Source organism: Trichomonas vaginalis, chromosome V (assembly GCF_026262505.1).
Source record: "Trichomonas vaginalis G3 chromosome V, whole genome shotgun sequence".
NCBI lineage: Eukaryota > Parabasalia > Trichomonadida > Trichomonadidae > Trichomonas > Trichomonas vaginalis.
This window is the reverse complement of record NC_067207.1, coordinates 29,184,275-29,205,007: the sequence shown is the minus strand read 5'-3', so window position 1 is coordinate 29,205,007 and position 20,733 is coordinate 29,184,275. Positions and strand designations below refer to the sequence as shown.

Below are 20,733 nucleotides of genomic sequence, written 5' to 3'. Positions count from 1 at the left end.
TGTATTCATTGCATCGTAACCATATGATCCATTAAGTGAAATCTTGCAAAATAAACTTTTTCCTTTATTTCCTTCTAATTCAGCCTTTTGTCTTTCGTTCATAAATTCGTTCGCAAATTCATTAAAACAAGTGTTTTTCGTAAATGTTAAAATTGATTGAATATCATCGATGATAAAATGAAATCTGTCTATTAGATACCAAAGATAATAAGAAGAAAATGGTTGATATTGTTTGTGTGTTGATGCTAACTGAGTTAATTTCCTCTGTTTCTGGTCAACTGGTAGATTGTTTGATTTCATGTAATTATACATAAAACTGCCAATTGTTTTTTCATCTGTGATAATATCTAAGTTTCTTATTATCGGTAAAAAGTTTATGTAATCATTAATGTATTTTTCATCAATGTGACCCTTTACTTCAGCCACGAATAAAGTATTTTTCTTCTTAATTATTCCCAGTGCTTTTGCTTTCTTTGTTGCTGTATCACAAATGATAACACCATTCAATCTTCCCGGCATATACATTTTATGGTCAGTATATTGAATGAATCATGAGGATTAGATGAAAATGATGAAGGATATAATGAATTAAAATCAACACCAAACGAAATGAGTCAATGATTGGAAGTGTCCTCATTTGATACAGTTTTAGTTTCTGGACTATATGAAAGTTTATTAATGTGCGTGATTCTTTAAGATTAACACGATGTTGAACATTTGATAGACCACCAGTAATTCCATTACGGAGAATGTGATAAGCTTCAACTGAATCTAAAGTCATTGGTAAATTATTTTTTAATGCATAATTTCTTAAATTGATTCTTAAACGTTGAACATCTTCATCTTTATTTGATTTTACGACATTGCAATAACAACACATTAACTGACAATTTTCTTTGGTATGGGTTTTTCATTATCGATTCTATCAATGTTGGTTTATTTGCATATGTAAACGCTTTACCACACATTTTGCATTTAGATGAAAGGATTAAATCGTGATAGTATTGAAAATCATCCATTGAAACATTATTTTTAGTATCCCTTTCTGCTTTTTCATCTTGTTTCTTATATGATTCAATTTTATATTTCCAATACTTTTTCGTTAATTCAAAACTTGATTCTATCTCTTCCTCAGGATATTTTTCATTAGGATTAAAGTCTTTATATGCTGCTAAAGCGTAACGAATCATTGAAGCATTCGATGATAAAGAAAGATTATGAAGCATATCAATTTTATAAACAAATGTTTCTTCAATAATTATATCAATTGGGTCAATCATAATTTCAACATCTTTATTGCAATAATGAATAAAATATTCTAATCTATTCTTAAAATTTTTAGCATCATTGAGATATATTTGATAATCACTATCTGATATAGTTTCTTGAGTTAATGCTGAATAAAATGAATCTTGAGTGAATGGTTCCACTTTATATAATTCTTCTTCGTAATTCTCCCACGTGATGAATTGATAAGGGAAAAAGGATTTAACACGTGATTTATTGTTTCCGAAATCTTGAGTGAATTGGTCTAATGTCCCACCCGCTATATAATTTCTGATGTCAATAAATCTCAATTCATATGGAACGTTTGTTTTCTTTACAATGACTTGCTTAAATTGTGAAGATGAACCCAGCATTGATTTTATTTTCCATTTTGCAGTGTTTAAATCACGAAGAATTAAATTTAAATCAAACTTTCCCGAATTAAAACCTATGATATTCACTTTATTGAATTCCTCATCTAGAAGTTCTTTAAATGCTTCCTTCTGTTTTTCATTTAATGTATGGGACAAAGTCCCCGCCGTTTGCGACTTCAATAATTCATTGTATTGACTCATATTTGATTCAACAACTAATGAACAGGTTGAAAATAAAAACTCAATCCAATCAGAAATAAAAGAATCACTTGAAGTTAAGCAAAAATTCCTCGTATACGTTTTATCATTTAATTTAACCGTTGATGATACCATGAATGGTTTTAAGTAAGCGTTCAAAGTTGCACACTCAGAAAGTTGTAATTCTTCTTTAGTCTCTAATGTTTCAAAGTCAAAAGTAATATAATATCTTGTCGGTTTATAATATTTCTGCAAATTGTGAGCTAATAACCACTGATATATCTTCTGTTTCGTAATATGTGGTGCATATGGTTGCTGTGTCTTTTGCAACTGAACGTCTTGAATTAATCTCCCATTATTTTCTTTACATTTCTCACAATGCTTTAAAAATCTTCTTTGGTTTTTCCTTTCTGGATCATCACGGATAGAATAAACTTCTTCTTTACAATATGGACAAACTTTATAGCCGGTGAGTGCTTCAACGTCTGTTATTCTGTCAGCATGAAGTTTTCCACATGGACTCTGTGTTAATAAAATATTTACTGTTTCAAATTCTGGATCTATCATTATTGATTCCACTAATGGAAAGTCTACCTTATTTATGTCCACGTCTTCTGGTTGAGGATCACAATAATAGAAATCAATATTAACATTTAACATTCTCGCTAATCTCTCACTTTCTGATGAAATGTCAAACCCTTCATATGCATCTATTGCTTCATTTAAATAGCTTCTACGAGTTTTAGGATTAACACCATCAGGAATGTTATAGAAGCGTTTAAATAACCTTCTACCTTCTGCTCTAATTTGATTATCATTCATTTTAGCTGTTCCGTTTTTGTTCATTTATGTAAGAATAAAAAATTAAAAAATAAATAAAAATAAACTTTATTTTTTAAAGCCCATAAAATGAATTAAGAACACATAAATTTTTATCATCTGCGACGTGACGAATACATTTTAATTTACTCAAGAATGCGTACCCTGATACATTAAATCTAATTCCTGTCTTATTTAATTTCACAACTTTGAAAAGGAATGTATGAATAGCTATAAAATGATGAGAAGATGTTTTATGGGTTGCTTCCATTTTTTCTGAAATAAATGAATAAATATAATGCTTATAAGTTTTCATATCTTTTATGTTCTTAATAACGAATGGTATAGACCTTTCAACTTCATCTTCCTTCGGTGCTGTTCTTTCATATGAAACATTATTAGTATCTTCAACAATGAAACCGCAATCACACAAAATTTTATAGGTTCCAATGGTTTCTTTTGATATTTTATCTAATAAATCAAAAACTTTATCAACACCTGTGCATTTATTTAAATAATAATTTGTGTAAATATCATGATCTTCTTTCTTAATCGTATTAGTTGCATATGTCACGTTTTTAAGAGCTTTTTTGAATTTCTCAGAATCGAGAGGGGGTGAAAATAAGATACAAGGGTATTCTTCATTATCAATAAATTGTAACTTATGTTTACGAATAAATTTAGTACCTTCTTCTGAAAGTGTTTCGTCTATTTCACCATCTAATAAATTTTGTGTTGATTCTGAGACATAATTTTTATATCTTTCTTCATGAGATTTCTGAACTGCTGATTCTGAAGCTGGGATATTCATTAAACCCTCTACTTCATTTTCATTATATTTTTCAACTTCTCTTAATTCCTTAATTTTTTCATCTATTTCACCTCTTATTTTTTCCAGTCTTTCAATTTCATTATATTCATCATCTTTAATCCGTTCTTCATAATATTCGGGGAAAACATCGGGTTCTTTAGGTTTTTCTTCTTCAGATGTAGGATATAAGAAATTTATAACATCATCTTTATTCATTTTTCCATCATAATCTAAATCATTTAATAACTCCGCGAATTTTTTACAATTTCTTAAATAATATTTATTAACTTCATAACCCACCTCCTCTAATATATCCTTTATTTCCTCGTTTGTGAATCCTAATTTTTTAACGTTGTTAGTTTTGACGCTCATTTCATACAAAATAAAAAAATAAAATAATAAACATAACTAAGTTTTAATTTTTCGTAAGAAGTTTATTTTTTATTCATGAAAATAATTATATCTGATTTATTTTATTCTCTCGTATATACTAGATTTAAAGAATTCAGAACATTTCCCATAATCTCCTAAATGTTTTCTTATCCCTAACGTGTGCCAGTTATTATATGAAACTGAATAAACTTTATCTTTATCTTTACACCTTTCATCACTTCCAATATATTTATATCTCAGTTTTGATTTAGCATTTTCATATTCATTAACGTTTAATAATTCACAGTCTTCCTTTTTAAATTGATGTTTAAGATATTCAGGATTTAATACTCTACGTTTATATGCTCCTAACTTAGTTCTAAAGGTTTTTCTACAAAATTTAGGAATTCCATCCTCTTTAATGTCATCAATGATTTCCATTTCATTATTTTCAATTTCTTCTTCTCGTTTATGAGGTCTTTGATTATGACTCCATTGATTCCATGAAATTAAATATTCTTCATCATTATATTTATACCTCATTAGCTTATTTTGGCTTTCATATTCATTTAATAATTCACAATCTTCATTTTTAAAAAAGGTGACCAAACTATTTTTTGAAAGTCCGCCATAACTTTAATGGTACTATTTCAGCGTGTACAATGAATACAAAAATTCTAAGAGTGCCACATAAAATAGTACTTTAGACTTGAGTTAATGCTACCAAGCAAATGTTAAAAAGATGACTTTAGTGTTTTGATAATCAAAGATTAAAATCATTATTGTCTAAATCAATAATCATAACGACAGAAGTTAATGTTTTTTCATAAGTGCTTTAAATCCACTTTTAAAAGTATATCTCAAAAATCAAAATATCAAAAAAAATTGGCCGATAGGTTTGGCTTTAATTTTTGTCTGCTTTTATGATTTGATATGGATGTTATAATTTTAAAAGTTGAGCCAAATTCACCAATAGATTTTTGAGATTTGCAAATACTCAATAATTTTCAGCGTGTTATCTTTTATTAAAAGAACTATTTGGTTTCAGTATCATATAAATTGATATTTACTTTCTATTTGAACCTTCATTTAGCTAATGATTTAATAATACAGATTTCATCTAGTCCTTATAAGAGAATTTTGAATTTGTTATAATAAAAAAACAAACAGATATAGCTTACACTTCTATAATAAAGATACCTTTTATAGAAATCAGTATGAAATGTGTTTTAGCTTATTGGAAGCATATCAGACATAATCGCCATAATCAAAAAATCTATATACCCAATAAGTAATAAATTTGTCGATATAGATTTTCCATAAAATTAGTTTTTAGTCTGATCTTAAAATAAATTTAATTTTTTATAAAAAAAATCACATTTAAAAGTACCTTTTTAGTAGCTCGAAATCCTGTTGGTGGATTTCGGGCGTACTTCAAAATTAGCTTTTCTTCTACATATGCAAGCTATATTTTAAATATGGAGCAAATCGGATCGGCGAAAGTAGTTTAGTTACCTTTTTTTTAAATTGAAGTTTAACCCATTCAGGATTTAAACAATGTTTAATTAATCGCGGAATATCTGACATCATCTATATATAGATTATTTTATAAAAGATAAAAAATAAATTATTTTAAAATTAATGTTAATTTTTTTAATGATTTATAAATAAATATATTTTAATGCATCGTCTATATATAGATGTAACAAAAAAGTCACTAAACCCGTCATATCCTACTACTTACATTTCGTTAAAGGTATTTTTGTTTAAAAATAGTGCAAGACACATATATAACTTTAAGAAATTCGAAATACCTTTACAATAATGGATTCCAAGAATAAATTTCGATTTTTGGAAATTTAACTCCACAGATTTTATAAAAATGGATTATACACTGATATCTTTATGGTAAGTTCATATGTAATTAATACTTTATACTCATAGCTTTTGATGTTTTTTTGAAAAAATTGAACAATTTTTTTAATAGAGGATAGTTTAATTATTATTAATATTGAAATAACAAATGTTAGTTGAAATTTCACTGGTTGATGCGTGCGACACCTGACTTGATGGCAGCTTCTGCAACTGCCTTAGAGACGGTCTCCTTGATGCGCTTGTCGAATGGGTTAGGAAGGATGTAGTCTGCACTGAGTTCTTCGTCTGAGACGAGTGAAGCAATTGCGCGTGCTGCGGCGATGTTCATCTCGTTTGTGATGCGTGATGCGCGGACATCGAGTGCACCACGGAAGAGAGCTGGGAATGCGAGAACGTTGTTGATTTGGTTAGGGAAGTCTGAACGGCCTGTGCCAACAACGGCGGCACCAGCTGCCTTAGCTTCATCTGGCATGATCTCTGGGATTGGGTTTGCCATTGGGAAGACAATTGGCTTTTCGGCCATTGACTTGACCATCTCCTGTGTAAGTGTCTTTGGTGCAGAAACACCGATGAAAACATCGGCACCCTTGATGACTTCGGCGAGTGTGCCCTTCTTGAGGTCTGAGTTTGTGATCTCCGCCATCTCAACTTTGATGTCGTTCAAGCCGGAGCGGCCTTTGTAGATGGCACCTTGTCTGTCTGTGAGGATGACATTCTTTGGATTGACACCGACTGCGATGAGGAGCTTGATGATGGCGATACCTGCTGCGCCTGCACCACTTGTGACAACCTTGATCTCTTCGATCTTCTTGCCGACAAGCTTGAGTGCGTTGAGGAGTGCGGCGAGTGTGACGATGGCTGTGCCGTGCTGGTCATCGTGGAAGATTGGGATGTCGCAGATCTCTTGGAGACGCTTCTCGATTTCGAAGCAGCGTGGTGCTGAGATGTCTTCGAGGTTGACACCACCGAAGGAGCCTGCGAGGAGTGAGACAACTTGGACAATGTCGTCGACGTTCTTGGAGCGGACGCAGAGTGGGATGGCATCGACATCACCGAAACGCTTGAAGAGTAAAGCCTTGCCTTCCATGACTGGCATGCCGGCTTCTGGTCCGATGTCGCCTAAGCCGAGAACTGCGGTACCATCGGTAATGACAGCAACTGTGTTCCAGCGGCGTGTGAGGTTGTATGAGAGGTTAACGTTCTTCTGGATCTCGAGGCATGGCTGTGCAACGCCTGGTGAGTATGCGACGGAGAGATCTTCTTTGTCTTCAACTTGGCAGCGAACGACGGTCTCGATCTTGCCGCGCCATTCCTTGTGTGCTGCAACTGAGAGTGATGCGTAGTCTTTCTTGGTAGACATTTGCGAAAAATGATGTCAGCTCTCTCTCAATCGCCTTTTCTGGGTAAAGCGGTCATACTTTCTGAGAGTTCATTGAATGAAATTTTCTCTCTTCTCAATTTTATGAGCGGTTCATACAAATCAAAAATTTCCAAACGAAATCGGGCCAAAATTGTTTATCTACATGCATATTAGATGCAGAAATTTTTTTACAAAAATGTCAATGAAAAAAAATTTTCCCAATATTCCCCTTTTTCTCCTTCTCAATTTAACACTTTGAAAATTTGATATGAAAGTATGCTTTTAATATGAAGTACTAACAAGAAACAGTAGAATATCATATTAACCAAACTTTTATTTACTAATTTTTGATTTCGATTTCAAGAAATGATAAGAATATTGCATATGACTATGTCATTTTGTAAATAACATGAAGTACATGTAACAATTTTATGCGATTTTGATCAATGTATTATGCATATTCCGATCAAATTTGATTATCAACAAATCTTATATGCATATATTCTGAACACAGCTTTCACATATATACTTTATGCGAGAAATAAATGACAGCTGTTGGAACGGATGTCGTTTTTATTCATCTTATGTAAAAGAATACCTTGATTTAACCGTATTCACATAGTGAGATCATGGAAATGGAAGCATTAGGTGATATATTAGTCTGATATATGTATATTGTTAAATGATAATTAACAAAAATAAATAGAAATATAGAGTAATTTAAAGGATAGAATAATAATATTTAGTAATAAACAGTGTTATATAGTAAATGTTTTTCTTTTGATAGAAGTTTCTTAGTGGAAGTATGTTGCCTTGTGTGGGATCTCAGGGTTTGCGAGAATCTTTCCGCCTGCTGGAGCGCAGAATGCTGAGCTGCCGTCTTCGCTGAGGTGGACGCTGATGCGTGCACGAGCTGGGACTGGCATGTTGTGTGGGCTCTTGAGTGTGAATTCCTCGCTGACAACTGTGTTTGGCTCGAAAGCAGAGAGGCGGAGCTCGACTTCACCGATCTCTTCGTCACCACCGAAGAGATGCTTCTTGAAGAGAACGAGAACGAAGGATGAGCGAGCTGGATCGTTGTATCTGAACTCCCATGTCTTGTTTGGATGGTTCTTCTCGTTGAATTCGGCGGCATGACCCATGAAGCTGCTTCTTGGACCAACACGTGCAACAAGTGTTGTCTTGCCGCTTGTATGGAAGCTGCCTGTGCTGACACCGTCAACGCGGATATATGCGTAGTTACCGCTGACCAATGGCATGTACTCGAAGTTGTTCATCATATCTTGCAATGCTAAAAATGAAGACTACCATTCTCTCAATTTTTGAGAGGCTCTACAATCAAGTTTTGAGAAAAAATTAGGTCATTGTTTCTGATGCTTGATATTTTATTTTTTCATCATTGCAGCACTCACGGAGATGCGAAAGATTTATCGAATAACTCGAGAAAATCATAACCGAAATTTATTCATGAAAAAGAGTTTTGAGAGAGAAATACCCAATTTTTGATTGAAAACGATGATTTGCTGAGACATCAACTTGAATTACTAATCATATTGCCCTCCATTCTATTCATAAATAGACATTTTGATGCATTTTTCATCGACCAAACCAAATAATATATAAAATCAGCATTTTATATTTCTTTATTTCTCTGATATCTAATTGTAATAATAAAACCAAATTGTTGATTTGTCTCCGATAAGTTTCGCTTTCAAAATCTTTTCAATGTATTTATCCCACTTTACCTCAATTTTTATAAAAATTTTATTAGAAAATTATAGTAAACTATTTATCTTGAGGATATTTTGGAGGGGGGGTGAAAATTTTGCTTGATTTTGATTTTGGTCTGTCCGATCACAAACGAGTTTATTTCTTGATAAAATATCTAACATAATCAAGTACTTGGTCATGTTAAAGTTGATGTCTCAGCAAATCATCGTTTTCAATCAAAAATTGGGTATTTCTCTCTCAAAACTCTTTTTCATGAATAAATTTCGGTTATGATTTTCTCGAGTTATTCGATAAATCTTTCGCATCTCCGTGAGTGCTGCAATGATGAAAAAATAAAATATCAAGCATCAGAAACAATGACCTAATTTTTTCTCAAAACTTGATTGTAGAGCCTCTCAAAAATTGAGAGAATGGTAGGTCTTCATTTTTAGCATTGCAAGATATGATGAACAACTTCGAGTACATGCCATTGGTCAGCGGTAACTACGCATATATCCGCGTTGACGGTGTCAGCACAGGCAGCTTCCATACAAGCGGCAAGACAACACTTGTTGCACGTGTTGGTCCAAGAAGCAGCTTCATGGGTCATGCGCCGAATTCAACGAGAAGAACCATCCAAACAAGACATGGGAGTTCAGATACAACGATCCAGCTCGCTCATCCTTCGTTCTCGTTCTCTTCAAGAAGCATCTCTTCGGTGGTGACGAAGAGATCGGTGAAGTCGAGCTCCGCCTCTCTGCTTTCGAGCCAAACACAGTTGTCAGCGAGGAATTCACACTCAAGAGCCCACACAACATGCCAGTCCCAGCTCGTGCACGCATCAGCGTCCACCTCAGCGAAGACGGCAGCTCAGCATTCTGCGCTCCAGCAGGCGGAAAGATTCTCGCAAACCCTGAGATCCCACACAAGGCAACATACTTCCACTAAGAAACTTCTATCAAAAGAAAAACATTTACTATATAACACTGTTTATTACTAAATATTATTATTCTATCCTTTAAATTACTCTATATTTCTATTTATTTTTGTTAATTATCATTTAACAATATACATATATCAGACTAATATATCACCTAATGCTTCCATTTCCATGATCTCACTATGTGAATACGGTTAAATCAAGGTATTCTTTTACATAAGATGAATAAAAACGACATCCGTTCCAACAGCTGTCATTTATTTCTCGCATAAAGTATATATGTGAAAGCTGTGTTCAGAATATATGCATATAAGATTTGTTGATAATCAAATTTGATCGGAATATGCATAATACATTGATCAAAATCGCATAAAATTGTTACATGTACTTCATGTTATTTACAAAATGACATAGTCATATGCAATATTCTTATCATTTCTTGAAATCGAAATCAAAAATTAGTAAATAAAAGTTTGGTTAATATGATATTCTACTGTTTCTTGTTAGTACTTCATATTAAAAGCATACTTTCATATCAAATTTTCAAAGTGTTAAATTGAGAAGGAGAAAAAGGGGAATATTGGGAAAATTTTTTTTCATTGACATTTTTGTAAAAAAATTTCTGCATCTAATATGCATGTAGATAAACAATTTTGGCCCGATTTCGTTTGGAAATTTTTGATTTGTATGAACCGCTCATAAAATTGAGAAGAGAGAAAATTTCATTCAATGAACTCTCAGAAAGTATGACCGCTTTACCCAGAAAAGGCGATTGAGAGAGAGCTGACATCATTTTTCGCAAATGTCTACCAAGAAAGACTACGCATCACTCTCAGTTGCAGCACACAAGGAATGGCGCGGCAAGATCGAGACCGTCGTTCGCTGCCAAGTTGAAGACAAAGAAGATCTCTCCGTCGCATACTCACCAGGCGTTGCACAGCCATGCCTCGAGATCCAGAAGAACGTTAACCTCTCATACAACCTCACACGCCGCTGGAACACAGTTGCTGTCATTACGATGGTACCGCAGTTCTCGGCTTAGGCGACATCGGACCAGAAGCCGGCATGTGCCAGTCATGGAAGGCAAGGCTTTACTCTTCAAGCGTTTCGGTGATGTCGATGCCATCCCACTCTGCGTCCGCTCCAAGAACGTCGACGACATTGTCCAAGTTGTCTCACTCCTCGCAGGCTCCTTCGGTGTGTCAACCTCGAAGACATCTCAGCACCACGCTGCTTCGAAATCGAGAAGCGTCTCCAAGAGATCTGCGACATCCCAATCTTCCACGATGACCAGCACGGCACAGCCATCGTCACACTCGCCGCACTCCTCAACGCACTCAAGCTTGTCGGCAAGAAGATCGAAGAGATCAAGGTTGTCACAAGTGGTGCAGGCGCAGCAGGTATCGCCATCATCAAGCTCCTCATCGCAGTCGGTGTCAATCCAAAGAATGTCATCCTCACAGACAGACAAGGTGCCATCTACAAAGGCCGCTCCGGCTTGAACGACATCAAAGTTGAGATGGCGGAGATCACAAACTCAGACCTCAAGAAGGGCACACTCGCCGAAGTCATCAAGGGTGCCGATGTTTTCATCGGTGTTTCTGCACCAAAGACACTTACACAGGAGATGGTCAAGTCAATGGCCGAAAAGCCAATTGTCTTCCCAATGGCAAACCCAATCCCAGAGATCATGCCAGATGAAGCTAAGGCAGCTGGTGCCGCCGTTGTTGGCACAGGCCGTTCAGACTTCCCTAACCAAATCAACAACGTTCTCGCATTCCCAGCTCTCTTCCGTGGTGCACTCGATGTCCGCGCATCACGCATCACAAACGAGATGAACATCGCCGCAGCACGCGCAATTGCTTCACTCGTCTCAGACGAAGAACTCAGTGCAGACTACATCCTTCCTAACCCATTCGACAAGCGCATCAAGGAGACCGTCTCTAAGGCAGTTGCAGAAGCTGCCATCAAGTCAGGTGTCGCACGCATCAACCAGTGAAATTTCAACTAGCATTTGTTATTTCAATATTAATAATAATTAAACTATCCTCTATTAAAAAAATTGTTCAATTTTTTCAAAAAAACATCAAAATCAAGAGAAAAAGATCTAAAAATGTAATATTTATAAGCTTTATATTTCTATTTTGTTTAGACATCTGCAACCAAGAAGAATTCTCCATCAGTTGGAATTAATTGATCTGGTCTGTCCTTGAAATACTTTTCAATCATATCATTGCGGTTGATAATTGTTGGATTCTGGAGTCCAAACTTTGTAGCAAGTTCGATGATTTCATTTGGCATGAAAAAGCTGATAAATGGTGTTCCAGAAGAAGCAGCACCTCTCTTTGACATTTCGAAGATCTTCAAATCCTCGCCTGTGAGAGCTTCGCTTGGTAAATAAAATGCGATAACAATTTTAGAGCCTTTTGCAAGGTTTGCAGAGTTCTTAAGTAATTCGTGGACTGCGTTGTTATCGAGATAAAGTGTAACACCAACGCATGTCAAAAGAGAGGGCTGATCTGATTTGAATGAGGACTGCTTGAGAATATCGAACCAAGATGACTTGATGAAGTTAACTGGTACGAAATGCTGATACGCCTTTGATAGGTTGAGCTCTTTCAGTCTTCCTTCTTTCCAAGTTAATGTAGGTTCTTCATCAATTTCAAAGATTTGCATATTCAATGAATCGCCAAGTCTTTGAGCTAATGTATCTAAGCCAGCGCCAAGGCTAACATATTGATGAATTCCTTTCTTGGAGCATTCAATTGCGTAATCATCCAATAATCTTGCTCTACCGACCATTGCGCCGCGAACTGGCTTTGTAAACTTCATGTCTGGACGTTCTTGCCAGCCTTCTTGAGGATTTGCAAGTTGAAGACCGACAGAATCTTCGATTACTAATGGTTTTGCGTCGATAAGACCATGCAATCCACGCCAGAGAGCTGTTCTTACGGCAGAACTATTTGGTGCAGTCTGATTTGTATTCTGCATTCTAAATTTTTGTGATATGACAAAGGAAGTTTTTAACTCTCAAAAAATTGAATTATTTCAAAGTGATTTTTTAAACGAAAATTTAGAGTTATGATTATTTAAATGGAAACGACAATTCTATTTATTAGATATAGTTTCTACTGGGGCTCATAAGCATTCTCAATATTATTGTAAAATTAAAAATATTTTTTTATAAATTTGGGTATCAGCACATCATTCATTGAAGCATTACATCAGCTAATGGAATAAAAGCTAAAATGCCTTAGTACACAAGATCACCGAGTTATTGAAATATTTGAGAAAAAAAAAATAAATTTTTATTACTGTAAATTGCTTTATCAAAACATATTTTCTATTCATATGTCTTAATCTTCCTAGGAACTCTCATGATAACGAATGCCGGTTCCAATATTATTGGAAAATTTAGTTAATTGCAAGAATGCGTATTGTTATAACTAGTGCTTCTTATTCGTAAGAATGACACCTTGTTTTTTTATGTAGAAAATGGCCAAGGAATTTTAGATTTGGTTAAAATTTCATAGAAAGATTTGTTAAGTTGCCGAACACTTGCTTTAATAGGCATATATGTAAATTTGAATACTGCAATGAAACATTATTGAATAAGTAGTTAAAATCGAAACAATTATTTCTCAATTGCTTGAGATTTTTGACGGAATAGTGAAGCTTGAGAACTACTGAAATGATTCCACTTTGTTTTCATTTTCCAAATTTTTCATGTTTCTTGAAATATCATAGTAACTTTCTATTAAAATGATCTTTTTATTTTCATTCCAATTTTATGATTTATTTACAAGTGTTTTAGAGATTATAAATCTGTGATAAAGGTACATTCACTAGGCGATAACAGTAAAATGGGATGAAAATAGGATAAATAGCATCCCTATATAGTGCCTAACAATATTTATACGGGCCAAAAAAAATTTGGCTAGAGATTTGGCAAGTTAGAAAACTTAGAAAATTGAGAGGGATTTTTATTTTTGAATTTTTTTTGGAAAGTTAAAATTGCGATTAAAAATCGATTTCCAGGAGAACTAAGCATCTCATCATATATTTAAATCGATAAAAATATTAAATAATAGTTGAATAGTATAACTACGTGAAATTATGGCTGAATCTACAGAAAAAATGAACATATTTGACATTTTTGAAAATTCATACGTTAGATGGTGACAGACTCATAAACTATACTTTAGCTAAGATTGATATATGGTTTCAACAACACATGGTTAAAATCGTAAAAATATTTTAGATTTCAAAAAGATATATATGGTAATATAATGGAACAAAGTCAACAAATAGCATGTTAAATATGTTATAATTAACTTTTTATTAGATCCAATAGTAGATATCGAATGGTTTCCAGCTTTATGGTTAATTATTTTCTTTTCGAGCTTCTCTTTAACTGTTGTATTAAGGTTGTAAATTTTTGATGCTAGAAACTATGGAATCTTCTTTGCTGCTGCATTTTTCTTGAGAGTTCTTGCAATTTCGAATAGATCTGCGCATTGTATGAAATGGGGCTTTAAAATATCTTGAATCATAATAGGACTGCTTTTCCAAAGGAATGCTTACTTGTAAATCAGAGAGTTTCAAAATTGACAGCAAGATTATCATCATAACTTTCGATTTTGCTGCGAAAAAGGAAGACAAGCTATTAACAAATCATTTACTGTTGTTCATCAAAAGAAGAAAACTTTGATAACAACTAATGATGATAAAATCAAGCTATCTTTTAATATTTTAAATTGATAAGACATTCAAAATATTTGAATGGTTTAAAATATTTTCTTTTAATTTCTATAAGATATTATCATGATTATATAATAAAATTTAAATTTTTATTCAAAAAGGCAATATTTCAAACTTTTAATTTCAAAAATCTTAATTCTGCAATAAGTGTATTTAATTGTAGCAAATTTAATGATCCTTCGTCATGCTTAGCAATTTGGAACTCATAAATTAATGATTTCTTCAAGTAAAATTCTGCATTATTTCAAAAGTCAATAATTCTCTAGTAACTTTTCTTCAAACCCTAACCATTATATTATAGGTATAATGGAGAATAATTGCAAAGAAAGATAGCCGAATTTACTGGGTAGTTCTTGTGATGCGAAATAATTGCAAATTAACACCTAGTTTTAACAGCATCAATCTCTTTTTGCTCTCATTTAAATGCATTCGCACACTTTAATTTTGAAATATAAGAGTTTTGGAAATTATCAAATTTATCTGCTCAAATACTATAGATCTTCATAAGTGTTAATAGAATCATTAGCCTTACATATAGTGTTTAATATAATGATGCACATTATACTGGGATTCATTCCTTATTCATCTAGTTATTATAAGATTTACAACCCCATGAAAATTTAAAATTTTGTCAAAAATAGTGAATGTACCTTTTCTGTGATATCATTTTATAAAACACTTCACATGTCAAGAAAGTTTTTTTGACTAATATTTAAATGGAAGTAAAGCCGGGAACCTGTCTGGATGAGAAGGCGGATATGATCTGGGAATCTAACTCAGGAGCATATGGGAAATGCTTCGTCCTTAAAATCGGAGATAAATTTCAAGTATTAAAAAAATATTTCAATTCATCAGGACAAAAGATTGAAAAAGTCTTTGAAGAAATGGAAGGATTTCAAATCCCACTTGCACCAAAATATTTCGATACTTCAGTTAAGCATCCAGGAGAACCTTTTGATTGGGTTTTAATGGACTACATTCCAGGCGTCACATTAGAGAGGCTTTTAAGAGACCATAAGCGTATTAGACTCCTATACATCATTGAAATAATTACGGCTCTTAACCTTCAACTGAAAAAGATGGGAAAGAAAGGAATCAAACATCGTGACTTGAAACCAGGCAATATCGTTATCGACGCAAACTTTATACCTCACATTCTTGATTGGGATGATATGACAACAAGAATTTCAATGACACAAAGCCCTTACCACGGAACAATTCGTTTTGCAGCTCCAGAAATTTTTGAAATGAAAAGAGAATGCGCATCCGACATTTTCTCATTCGGAAGCATCATTTTCAACATGCTGACAGGCAAAGCTCCTTTCGATGATGTCTACAACAATCTCGATGGCATCTTTCAATTTATACCTAAAGAATATCATGTAGAAGAAGTTGATGAACAAGAAGACGATGAAGATGAACAAGAAGATGATGAAAATAAACAAAAAGATAAAGAAAAAAAGTTAAAAAGATTAATACAAAAAACAAAAAGAGGAGTTAATTATTACTTGAAAAGAAATGAGGAGTTAGAAGATTTGATATCAGAACATCCAAACAAAGGTCATCTTGCATTGAATATATTTAACACCTATAATGATGATACAAAAGCATCAATGCATTTGTATGTAATGAATTTAGCTGAACAACATACAAAAGAAAAAATCAGACAACAAATTGAAGAATACAGATCATTGGATGAAACTACACAAAAAATCTTATCCATGAAAATCGATCTTGATCAATGTTATGGTGAGCTTATTAGAAATAACATCGAACCAATATTGATCGAATTAATTAAAATTGGCGTTAGAGATGAGGATTTAATCTATGATAAAGAGTTCCTTGAACATGAACATGATAAAGCTTTGGCAAATATCATTTCTAATTGCTGGAAACAAGAACCAAAAGACAGATGGACTCCCAAACAAATTCAAAAAGAAATCGATAATATTGTCCAATATTTAACTGATACTGAAAAGAAAAAGTACGAAGATTACTGTGCAAAAATTTATGACCTTGAGCAAAAAGAATACGGAACAGTTGAAATGATCAACAAAGCAAGAGAGAAGGGATTTTATTATTGTGATTACACTCTTGGCGACATTATCTATTATTTGGATAATAGTTTTGACTTCGATCGAATCACCCTTGATAAGTTCTACGATTTCATAAATACAAGAACTGTTGCATGCTAAGTTCGGTCAAAATGTAAACCTCTCAATTTTATCGTCGGGGAAAGTAACTCAATTCCTTCAAAATTATTCTTTAAATATTGAATTTAAAGTTATTTAATTTGGATTATAAATAAATAGGCTAATACAATATTTAAAAATGAGAAAAAATAACTTTTCAAAGAACTTTTCATAATCTCAAAGAAAATTTTTTATTCAATAATTATATAAATTAATTAACATTCATAATGGAATTGGATTTTTTTATAAAAAATTGGTCCTACTTAACTTTTTGAGAAAATTTGGCTTTTCATTTTTTATTATGAGTAGACCAACCATTCCTTCTTGGTGGTTAATTCAAACACGCGAAAAACTTGAATCTCGCGAACTCAATTATTTAATTGCGTGTAAGCGAGTTCCATACGAGGATGAAATGAAGTGTGAATTTAGATCAATTTCGAAAAACACACTTAAAGCAGCATACACAAATGCAAATTTAACGCCCCAAACGTTAAACCTGGTCCGGCACCAGATGATATTACTCCTGAAAATTTGCAATATGTTCTCCAAAAATTTCAGGAATATAAGTGCGGAATCCAAAAGATGTTTTGGCGTTTAAACATGGATCAAAATGTTTATTCAGTTTCCTACAATAAACTCAGAAGAATTTACAGTATTTTGGAGATCAAAGAACCAAAAAGTGACATGCCCCCTCAAAAATATTATACGCCATATGAAGCAACAAAACCTGATACCATATGGCATGGAGATGTTCATTTTTTATACGGTTCACAGAGGTTACCTGTTTATGGTATAATAGACGATAAATCTCGGTTTTTGTTGGCTTTAAAAATTTTGCCAAATAAATATTCCGAATCTACAACAAGAGTTGCCGAAGAAACGATTGGCTTATATCAAAAGCCATTTTTTTTCTGGTCCGACAACGGGGGAGAGAATATGGGCCAATTTTATAATTGGCTCATGCGAAACAACATTCAAATCCGCCACACTCTCCCCCATATGCCGCGCCAGAACGGCAAGATTGAAAGGCTCTGGCCGTCTCTTGAAAGAAATGTCGGCCGGTCTTCAAATGCAAAACAAATTCAAGAATTTCTTGATAAATTCAGGAAAAATTACAACTCAGTACCACATAAAACCCTTCCCAAAAAGGGTTTTCGCCCCATGACTCCAGAAGAGTGTTACAATGAGACACCACATTGGAAACAGGGTGAAACGCCATTTTGGAGAGTTATGATTGATGGACACTTCGAAATCAAAGAAATACCGAACCATTGAATACACAATTACGAATAAACGCTTAATTTTTATAAAAATCTTATTACATTTTTCCTGAATTTTTAAATTGTACAATAAAGATGGAAGGCTTTGGGGTACATATTAATATAATATACCTCAAAGCCTTCCATCTCCACTACAAATGGGAGAAACTTTGTCCGAATAGTTTAACATTCGGACAAAGTTTCTCCCATTTAAAGAAAGAATTGTTCCTTATGAGGTATATAGTTATATGTATACCTCATAAGGAACAATTCCTCTCCTTAAAACGAGAAAACTTGTTCGAAATTGTTTATCATTTCGAACAAGTTTTCTCGTTTTTAATAAGAAACTAAAGGCTATGAGGCACTGATTATATATTAGTGCCTCACAGCCTTTAGTTTCTAATAGATAGCTGGGAAACTTTCTCCAAATGATAAGTTATTCAGAGAAAGTTTCCCAGCTATCAAGAGGGAATTGTTCCTTATGAGGTATATAGTTATAATGTATACCTCATAAGGAACAATTCCCTCATTAAAATCGTAGATATTTTTTACTTATTACTCATGCTTTCAAAATCACAATCCTCTGAAAAGTTATTTTTTATGAAGAATTTAGAATTTTGATAAATACCTTTTTTCAATTTGATATAATACTTATATATTTTCAAAAAGACATTTTGAAAAGATATCTCAAAAGTTCTCTGAAAACCTATTTTTGATTAATTTTGTTGTAAACAGAAATTCATCAAAAGTGACACCTCAGAAAAGCTAAAATATTGAATTTTTGGAACTTTTGATAGAGCATGTTTTTAAATATTAATTAAAGTAAATGTATATTTTGTAAAGATTCTTTTTAATAAAAAAAAATAGAATTTTGAAGAAGAACACAAAATCTTCTGAAAAATAATATCACATAAACTCATATTATTTTCTAATATATAACTATTTTATATAAAAATCAAATTCAATGATCTTAAAAGCGAAGGATAAACCTCAAAATTTACGAATATAATGAGTGGGAATATAATGCTTATCTATCATAAAAACCATATGAAATATCAATTTTTGCTTTACGCCTAATTTTTGACGACAATTAGCAAAAAATGTTAAATGTTAACACTCAGTCCATTTGAATATGAAAAATAAAATTGACTTTGATTAAATGTTTTTATTTATCATGCAATTCTTCTTGCGACCAAAGATTTGAATAAAATTTCAAAAAATAAGATAGCTTAAAAAGTAATATACGGTAGTGTTTACTAATAGATGAATAGTATATAAATTCTATTAAAATGGATTTGATCCAAAAAAATATAAAACCAAAAATAATTGTTATAATTTAAATGAAGAAGTAATTTAAAACGATTTTATTTATGATCAAATTTTAGATATTTTTTTGGATCAAATCCATTTTAATAGAATTTATATACTATTCATCTATTAGTAAACACTACCGTATATTACTTTTTAAGCTATCTTATTTTTTGAAATTTTATTCAAATCTTTGGTCGCAAGAAGAATTGCATGATAAATAAAAACATTTAATCAAAGTCAATTTTATTTTTCATATTCAAATGGACTGAGTGTTAACATTTAACATTTTTTGCTAATTGTCGTCAAAAATTAGGCGTAAAGCAAAAATTGATATTTCATATGGTTTTATGATAGATAAGCATTATATTCCCACTCATTATATTCGTAAATTTTGAGTTTATCCTTCGCTTTTAAGATCATTGAATTTGATTTTTATATAAAATAGTTATATATTAGAAAATAATATGAGTTTATGTGATATTATTTTTCAGAAGATTTCATTCTATATGCCTATGAAAAGTACTTTCAAAACTAACTTTTCCTAATTATAATTAAATCTAGAATATTGTATTATGCTTAGTATTATTTCATTTTTCTCATTCAATTTAGAATTTACAAATGTCAAAAAATTGAGAGCTGTCACTTTTGATGAATTTCTGTTTATTACAATTTTGAGAAATATCCGTATTAAATTAATCAATAAATTCATTCAACACTACTTTAATTTTTAAATTTAAAAAATTATATGTGCTTCTTAAAATGTCTCACAAAAATTTTATTATAAAATTATATACAATATTAAAAATCCCACAACATTTTTTTACTTTACATAATCGTACTTCCTCGATGATTAATTTCCCCTCAATTCATATCGTTGACCGAACTTAGCATGCAACAGAACATGTTATCCAAGACCATCGAAGGATGAATAAAAACATTTTTATTTTTTATTTATATTTTTTTAATATTTTTTATTAAACTGCTTGCCCTAAGGTGGACAATATTGAAAGGAATTCAATGAGTTCTCTCAAAAATAACCACCTTTTCATATTCAATACTATTGTCCACCTTTCGTCCAACTTAAATAATTTATTTAGAAACAACAAAACAAAATAGATAAAAATAAATAATGCAGCAAGGTCCAGAAAGACCTAAAAAATCGAAATGACGGAGTGGATTTTTGATATAACTCATTAAATGGAAATTATGAGATATTATAATTAAATTTTTCACACTATCCGAGATATAAGAAAACTAGCATCCAGGTAGCTCGGATATATGGGTAGTATCTATTTTTGGAGAAAACTCCAAAAGTTAAAGTTATGATTTACTAATGAGAACAATTATAAGAGAAACAAGTAGCTGAAAAGGAGCATCATTTGATATGACTAACAATTACTTATTCGTAAGTTTCTGCAATGTCTGTTCGAGGAGAAATTCTGCTTGATTTGGATGAACGTTTATAAGTTTTTAGAGTAAATAATT

General features: G+C 32.3%; 8 protein-coding genes across 8 annotated transcripts, besides 6 other annotated features; 5 read left to right on the top strand and 3 right to left on the bottom strand.

The window, feature by feature from the left end:
- Window positions 1-3,413: 3,413 nt before the first annotated feature.
- Window positions 3,414-3,914: a mobile genetic element.
- A 523-nt stretch (window positions 3,915-4,437) lies between these two features.
- Window positions 4,438-5,359: a mobile genetic element.
- Window positions 5,360-5,878: 519 nt separating this feature from the next.
- TVAGG3_0423690 (malic enzyme) lies at window positions 5,879-7,080 on the bottom strand (the record flags this gene model as incomplete). The annotated part of the gene is made up of 1 exon (XM_001302041.2): window positions 5,879-7,075. The coding sequence occupies one exon, from the start codon at window positions 7,073-7,075 to the stop codon at window positions 5,879-5,881; it is 1,197 nt and encodes a 398-aa protein (XP_001302042.1).
- Window positions 7,081-7,794: 714 nt separating this feature from the next.
- Window positions 7,795-8,355, bottom strand: TVAGG3_0423680 (C2 domain (calcium/lipid-binding domain, CaLB) family; the record flags this gene model as incomplete). The annotated part of the gene is made up of 1 exon (XM_001302608.1): window positions 7,870-8,355. The coding sequence occupies one exon, from the start codon at window positions 8,353-8,355 to the stop codon at window positions 7,870-7,872; it is 486 nt and encodes a 161-aa protein (XP_001302609.1).
- An 881-nt stretch (window positions 8,356-9,236) lies between these two features.
- TVAGG3_0423670 (uncharacterized protein) lies at window positions 9,237-9,792 on the top strand (the record flags this gene model as incomplete). Its single annotated transcript, XM_001302040.2, has 1 exon — window positions 9,270-9,733. A coding segment is annotated over one exon (464 nt), but the record flags the coding sequence as incomplete, so codon positions are not given.
- Window positions 9,793-10,527: 735 nt separating this feature from the next.
- On the top strand, window positions 10,528-10,767 carry TVAGG3_0423660 (malic enzyme; the record flags this gene model as incomplete). The annotated part of the gene is made up of 1 exon (XM_051233504.1): window positions 10,528-10,767. One exon carries the CDS (start codon window positions 10,528-10,530, stop codon window positions 10,765-10,767), a length of 240 nt encoding a protein of 79 aa, XP_051103234.1.
- A 34-nt stretch (window positions 10,768-10,801) lies between these two features.
- Window positions 10,802-11,227, top strand: TVAGG3_0423650 (malate dehydrogenase (decarboxylating) (NAD+) protein; the record flags this gene model as incomplete). The annotated part of the gene is made up of 1 exon (XM_051233503.1): window positions 10,802-11,227. The coding sequence occupies one exon, from the start codon at window positions 10,802-10,804 to the stop codon at window positions 11,225-11,227; it is 426 nt and encodes a 141-aa protein (XP_051103233.1).
- A 17-nt stretch (window positions 11,228-11,244) lies between these two features.
- On the top strand, window positions 11,245-11,724 carry TVAGG3_0423640 (malate dehydrogenase (decarboxylating) (NAD+) protein; the record flags this gene model as incomplete). Its single annotated transcript, XM_051233502.1, has 1 exon — window positions 11,245-11,724. The coding sequence occupies one exon, from the start codon at window positions 11,245-11,247 to the stop codon at window positions 11,722-11,724; it is 480 nt and encodes a 159-aa protein (XP_051103232.1).
- Window positions 11,725-11,873: 149 nt separating this feature from the next.
- On the bottom strand, window positions 11,874-12,716 carry TVAGG3_0423630 (methyltransferase, TIGR00027 family protein; the record flags this gene model as incomplete). The annotated part of the gene is made up of 1 exon (XM_001302042.1): window positions 11,874-12,716. The coding sequence occupies one exon, from the start codon at window positions 12,714-12,716 to the stop codon at window positions 11,874-11,876; it is 843 nt and encodes a 280-aa protein (XP_001302043.1).
- Window positions 12,717-13,557: 841 nt separating this feature from the next.
- Window positions 13,558-15,141: a mobile genetic element.
- A 30-nt stretch (window positions 15,142-15,171) lies between these two features.
- Window positions 15,172-16,935, top strand: TVAGG3_0423610 (cAMP-dependent protein kinase protein; the record flags this gene model as incomplete). Its single annotated transcript, XM_001302043.1, has 1 exon — window positions 15,203-16,681. One exon carries the CDS (start codon window positions 15,203-15,205, stop codon window positions 16,679-16,681), a length of 1,479 nt encoding a protein of 492 aa, XP_001302044.1.
- Window positions 16,936-18,026: 1,091 nt separating this feature from the next.
- Window positions 18,027-18,220: a mobile genetic element.
- A 440-nt stretch (window positions 18,221-18,660) lies between these two features.
- Window positions 18,661-18,698: a mobile genetic element.
- A 1,179-nt stretch (window positions 18,699-19,877) lies between these two features.
- Window positions 19,878-19,914: a mobile genetic element.
- Window positions 19,915-20,733: the final 819 nt, after the last annotated feature.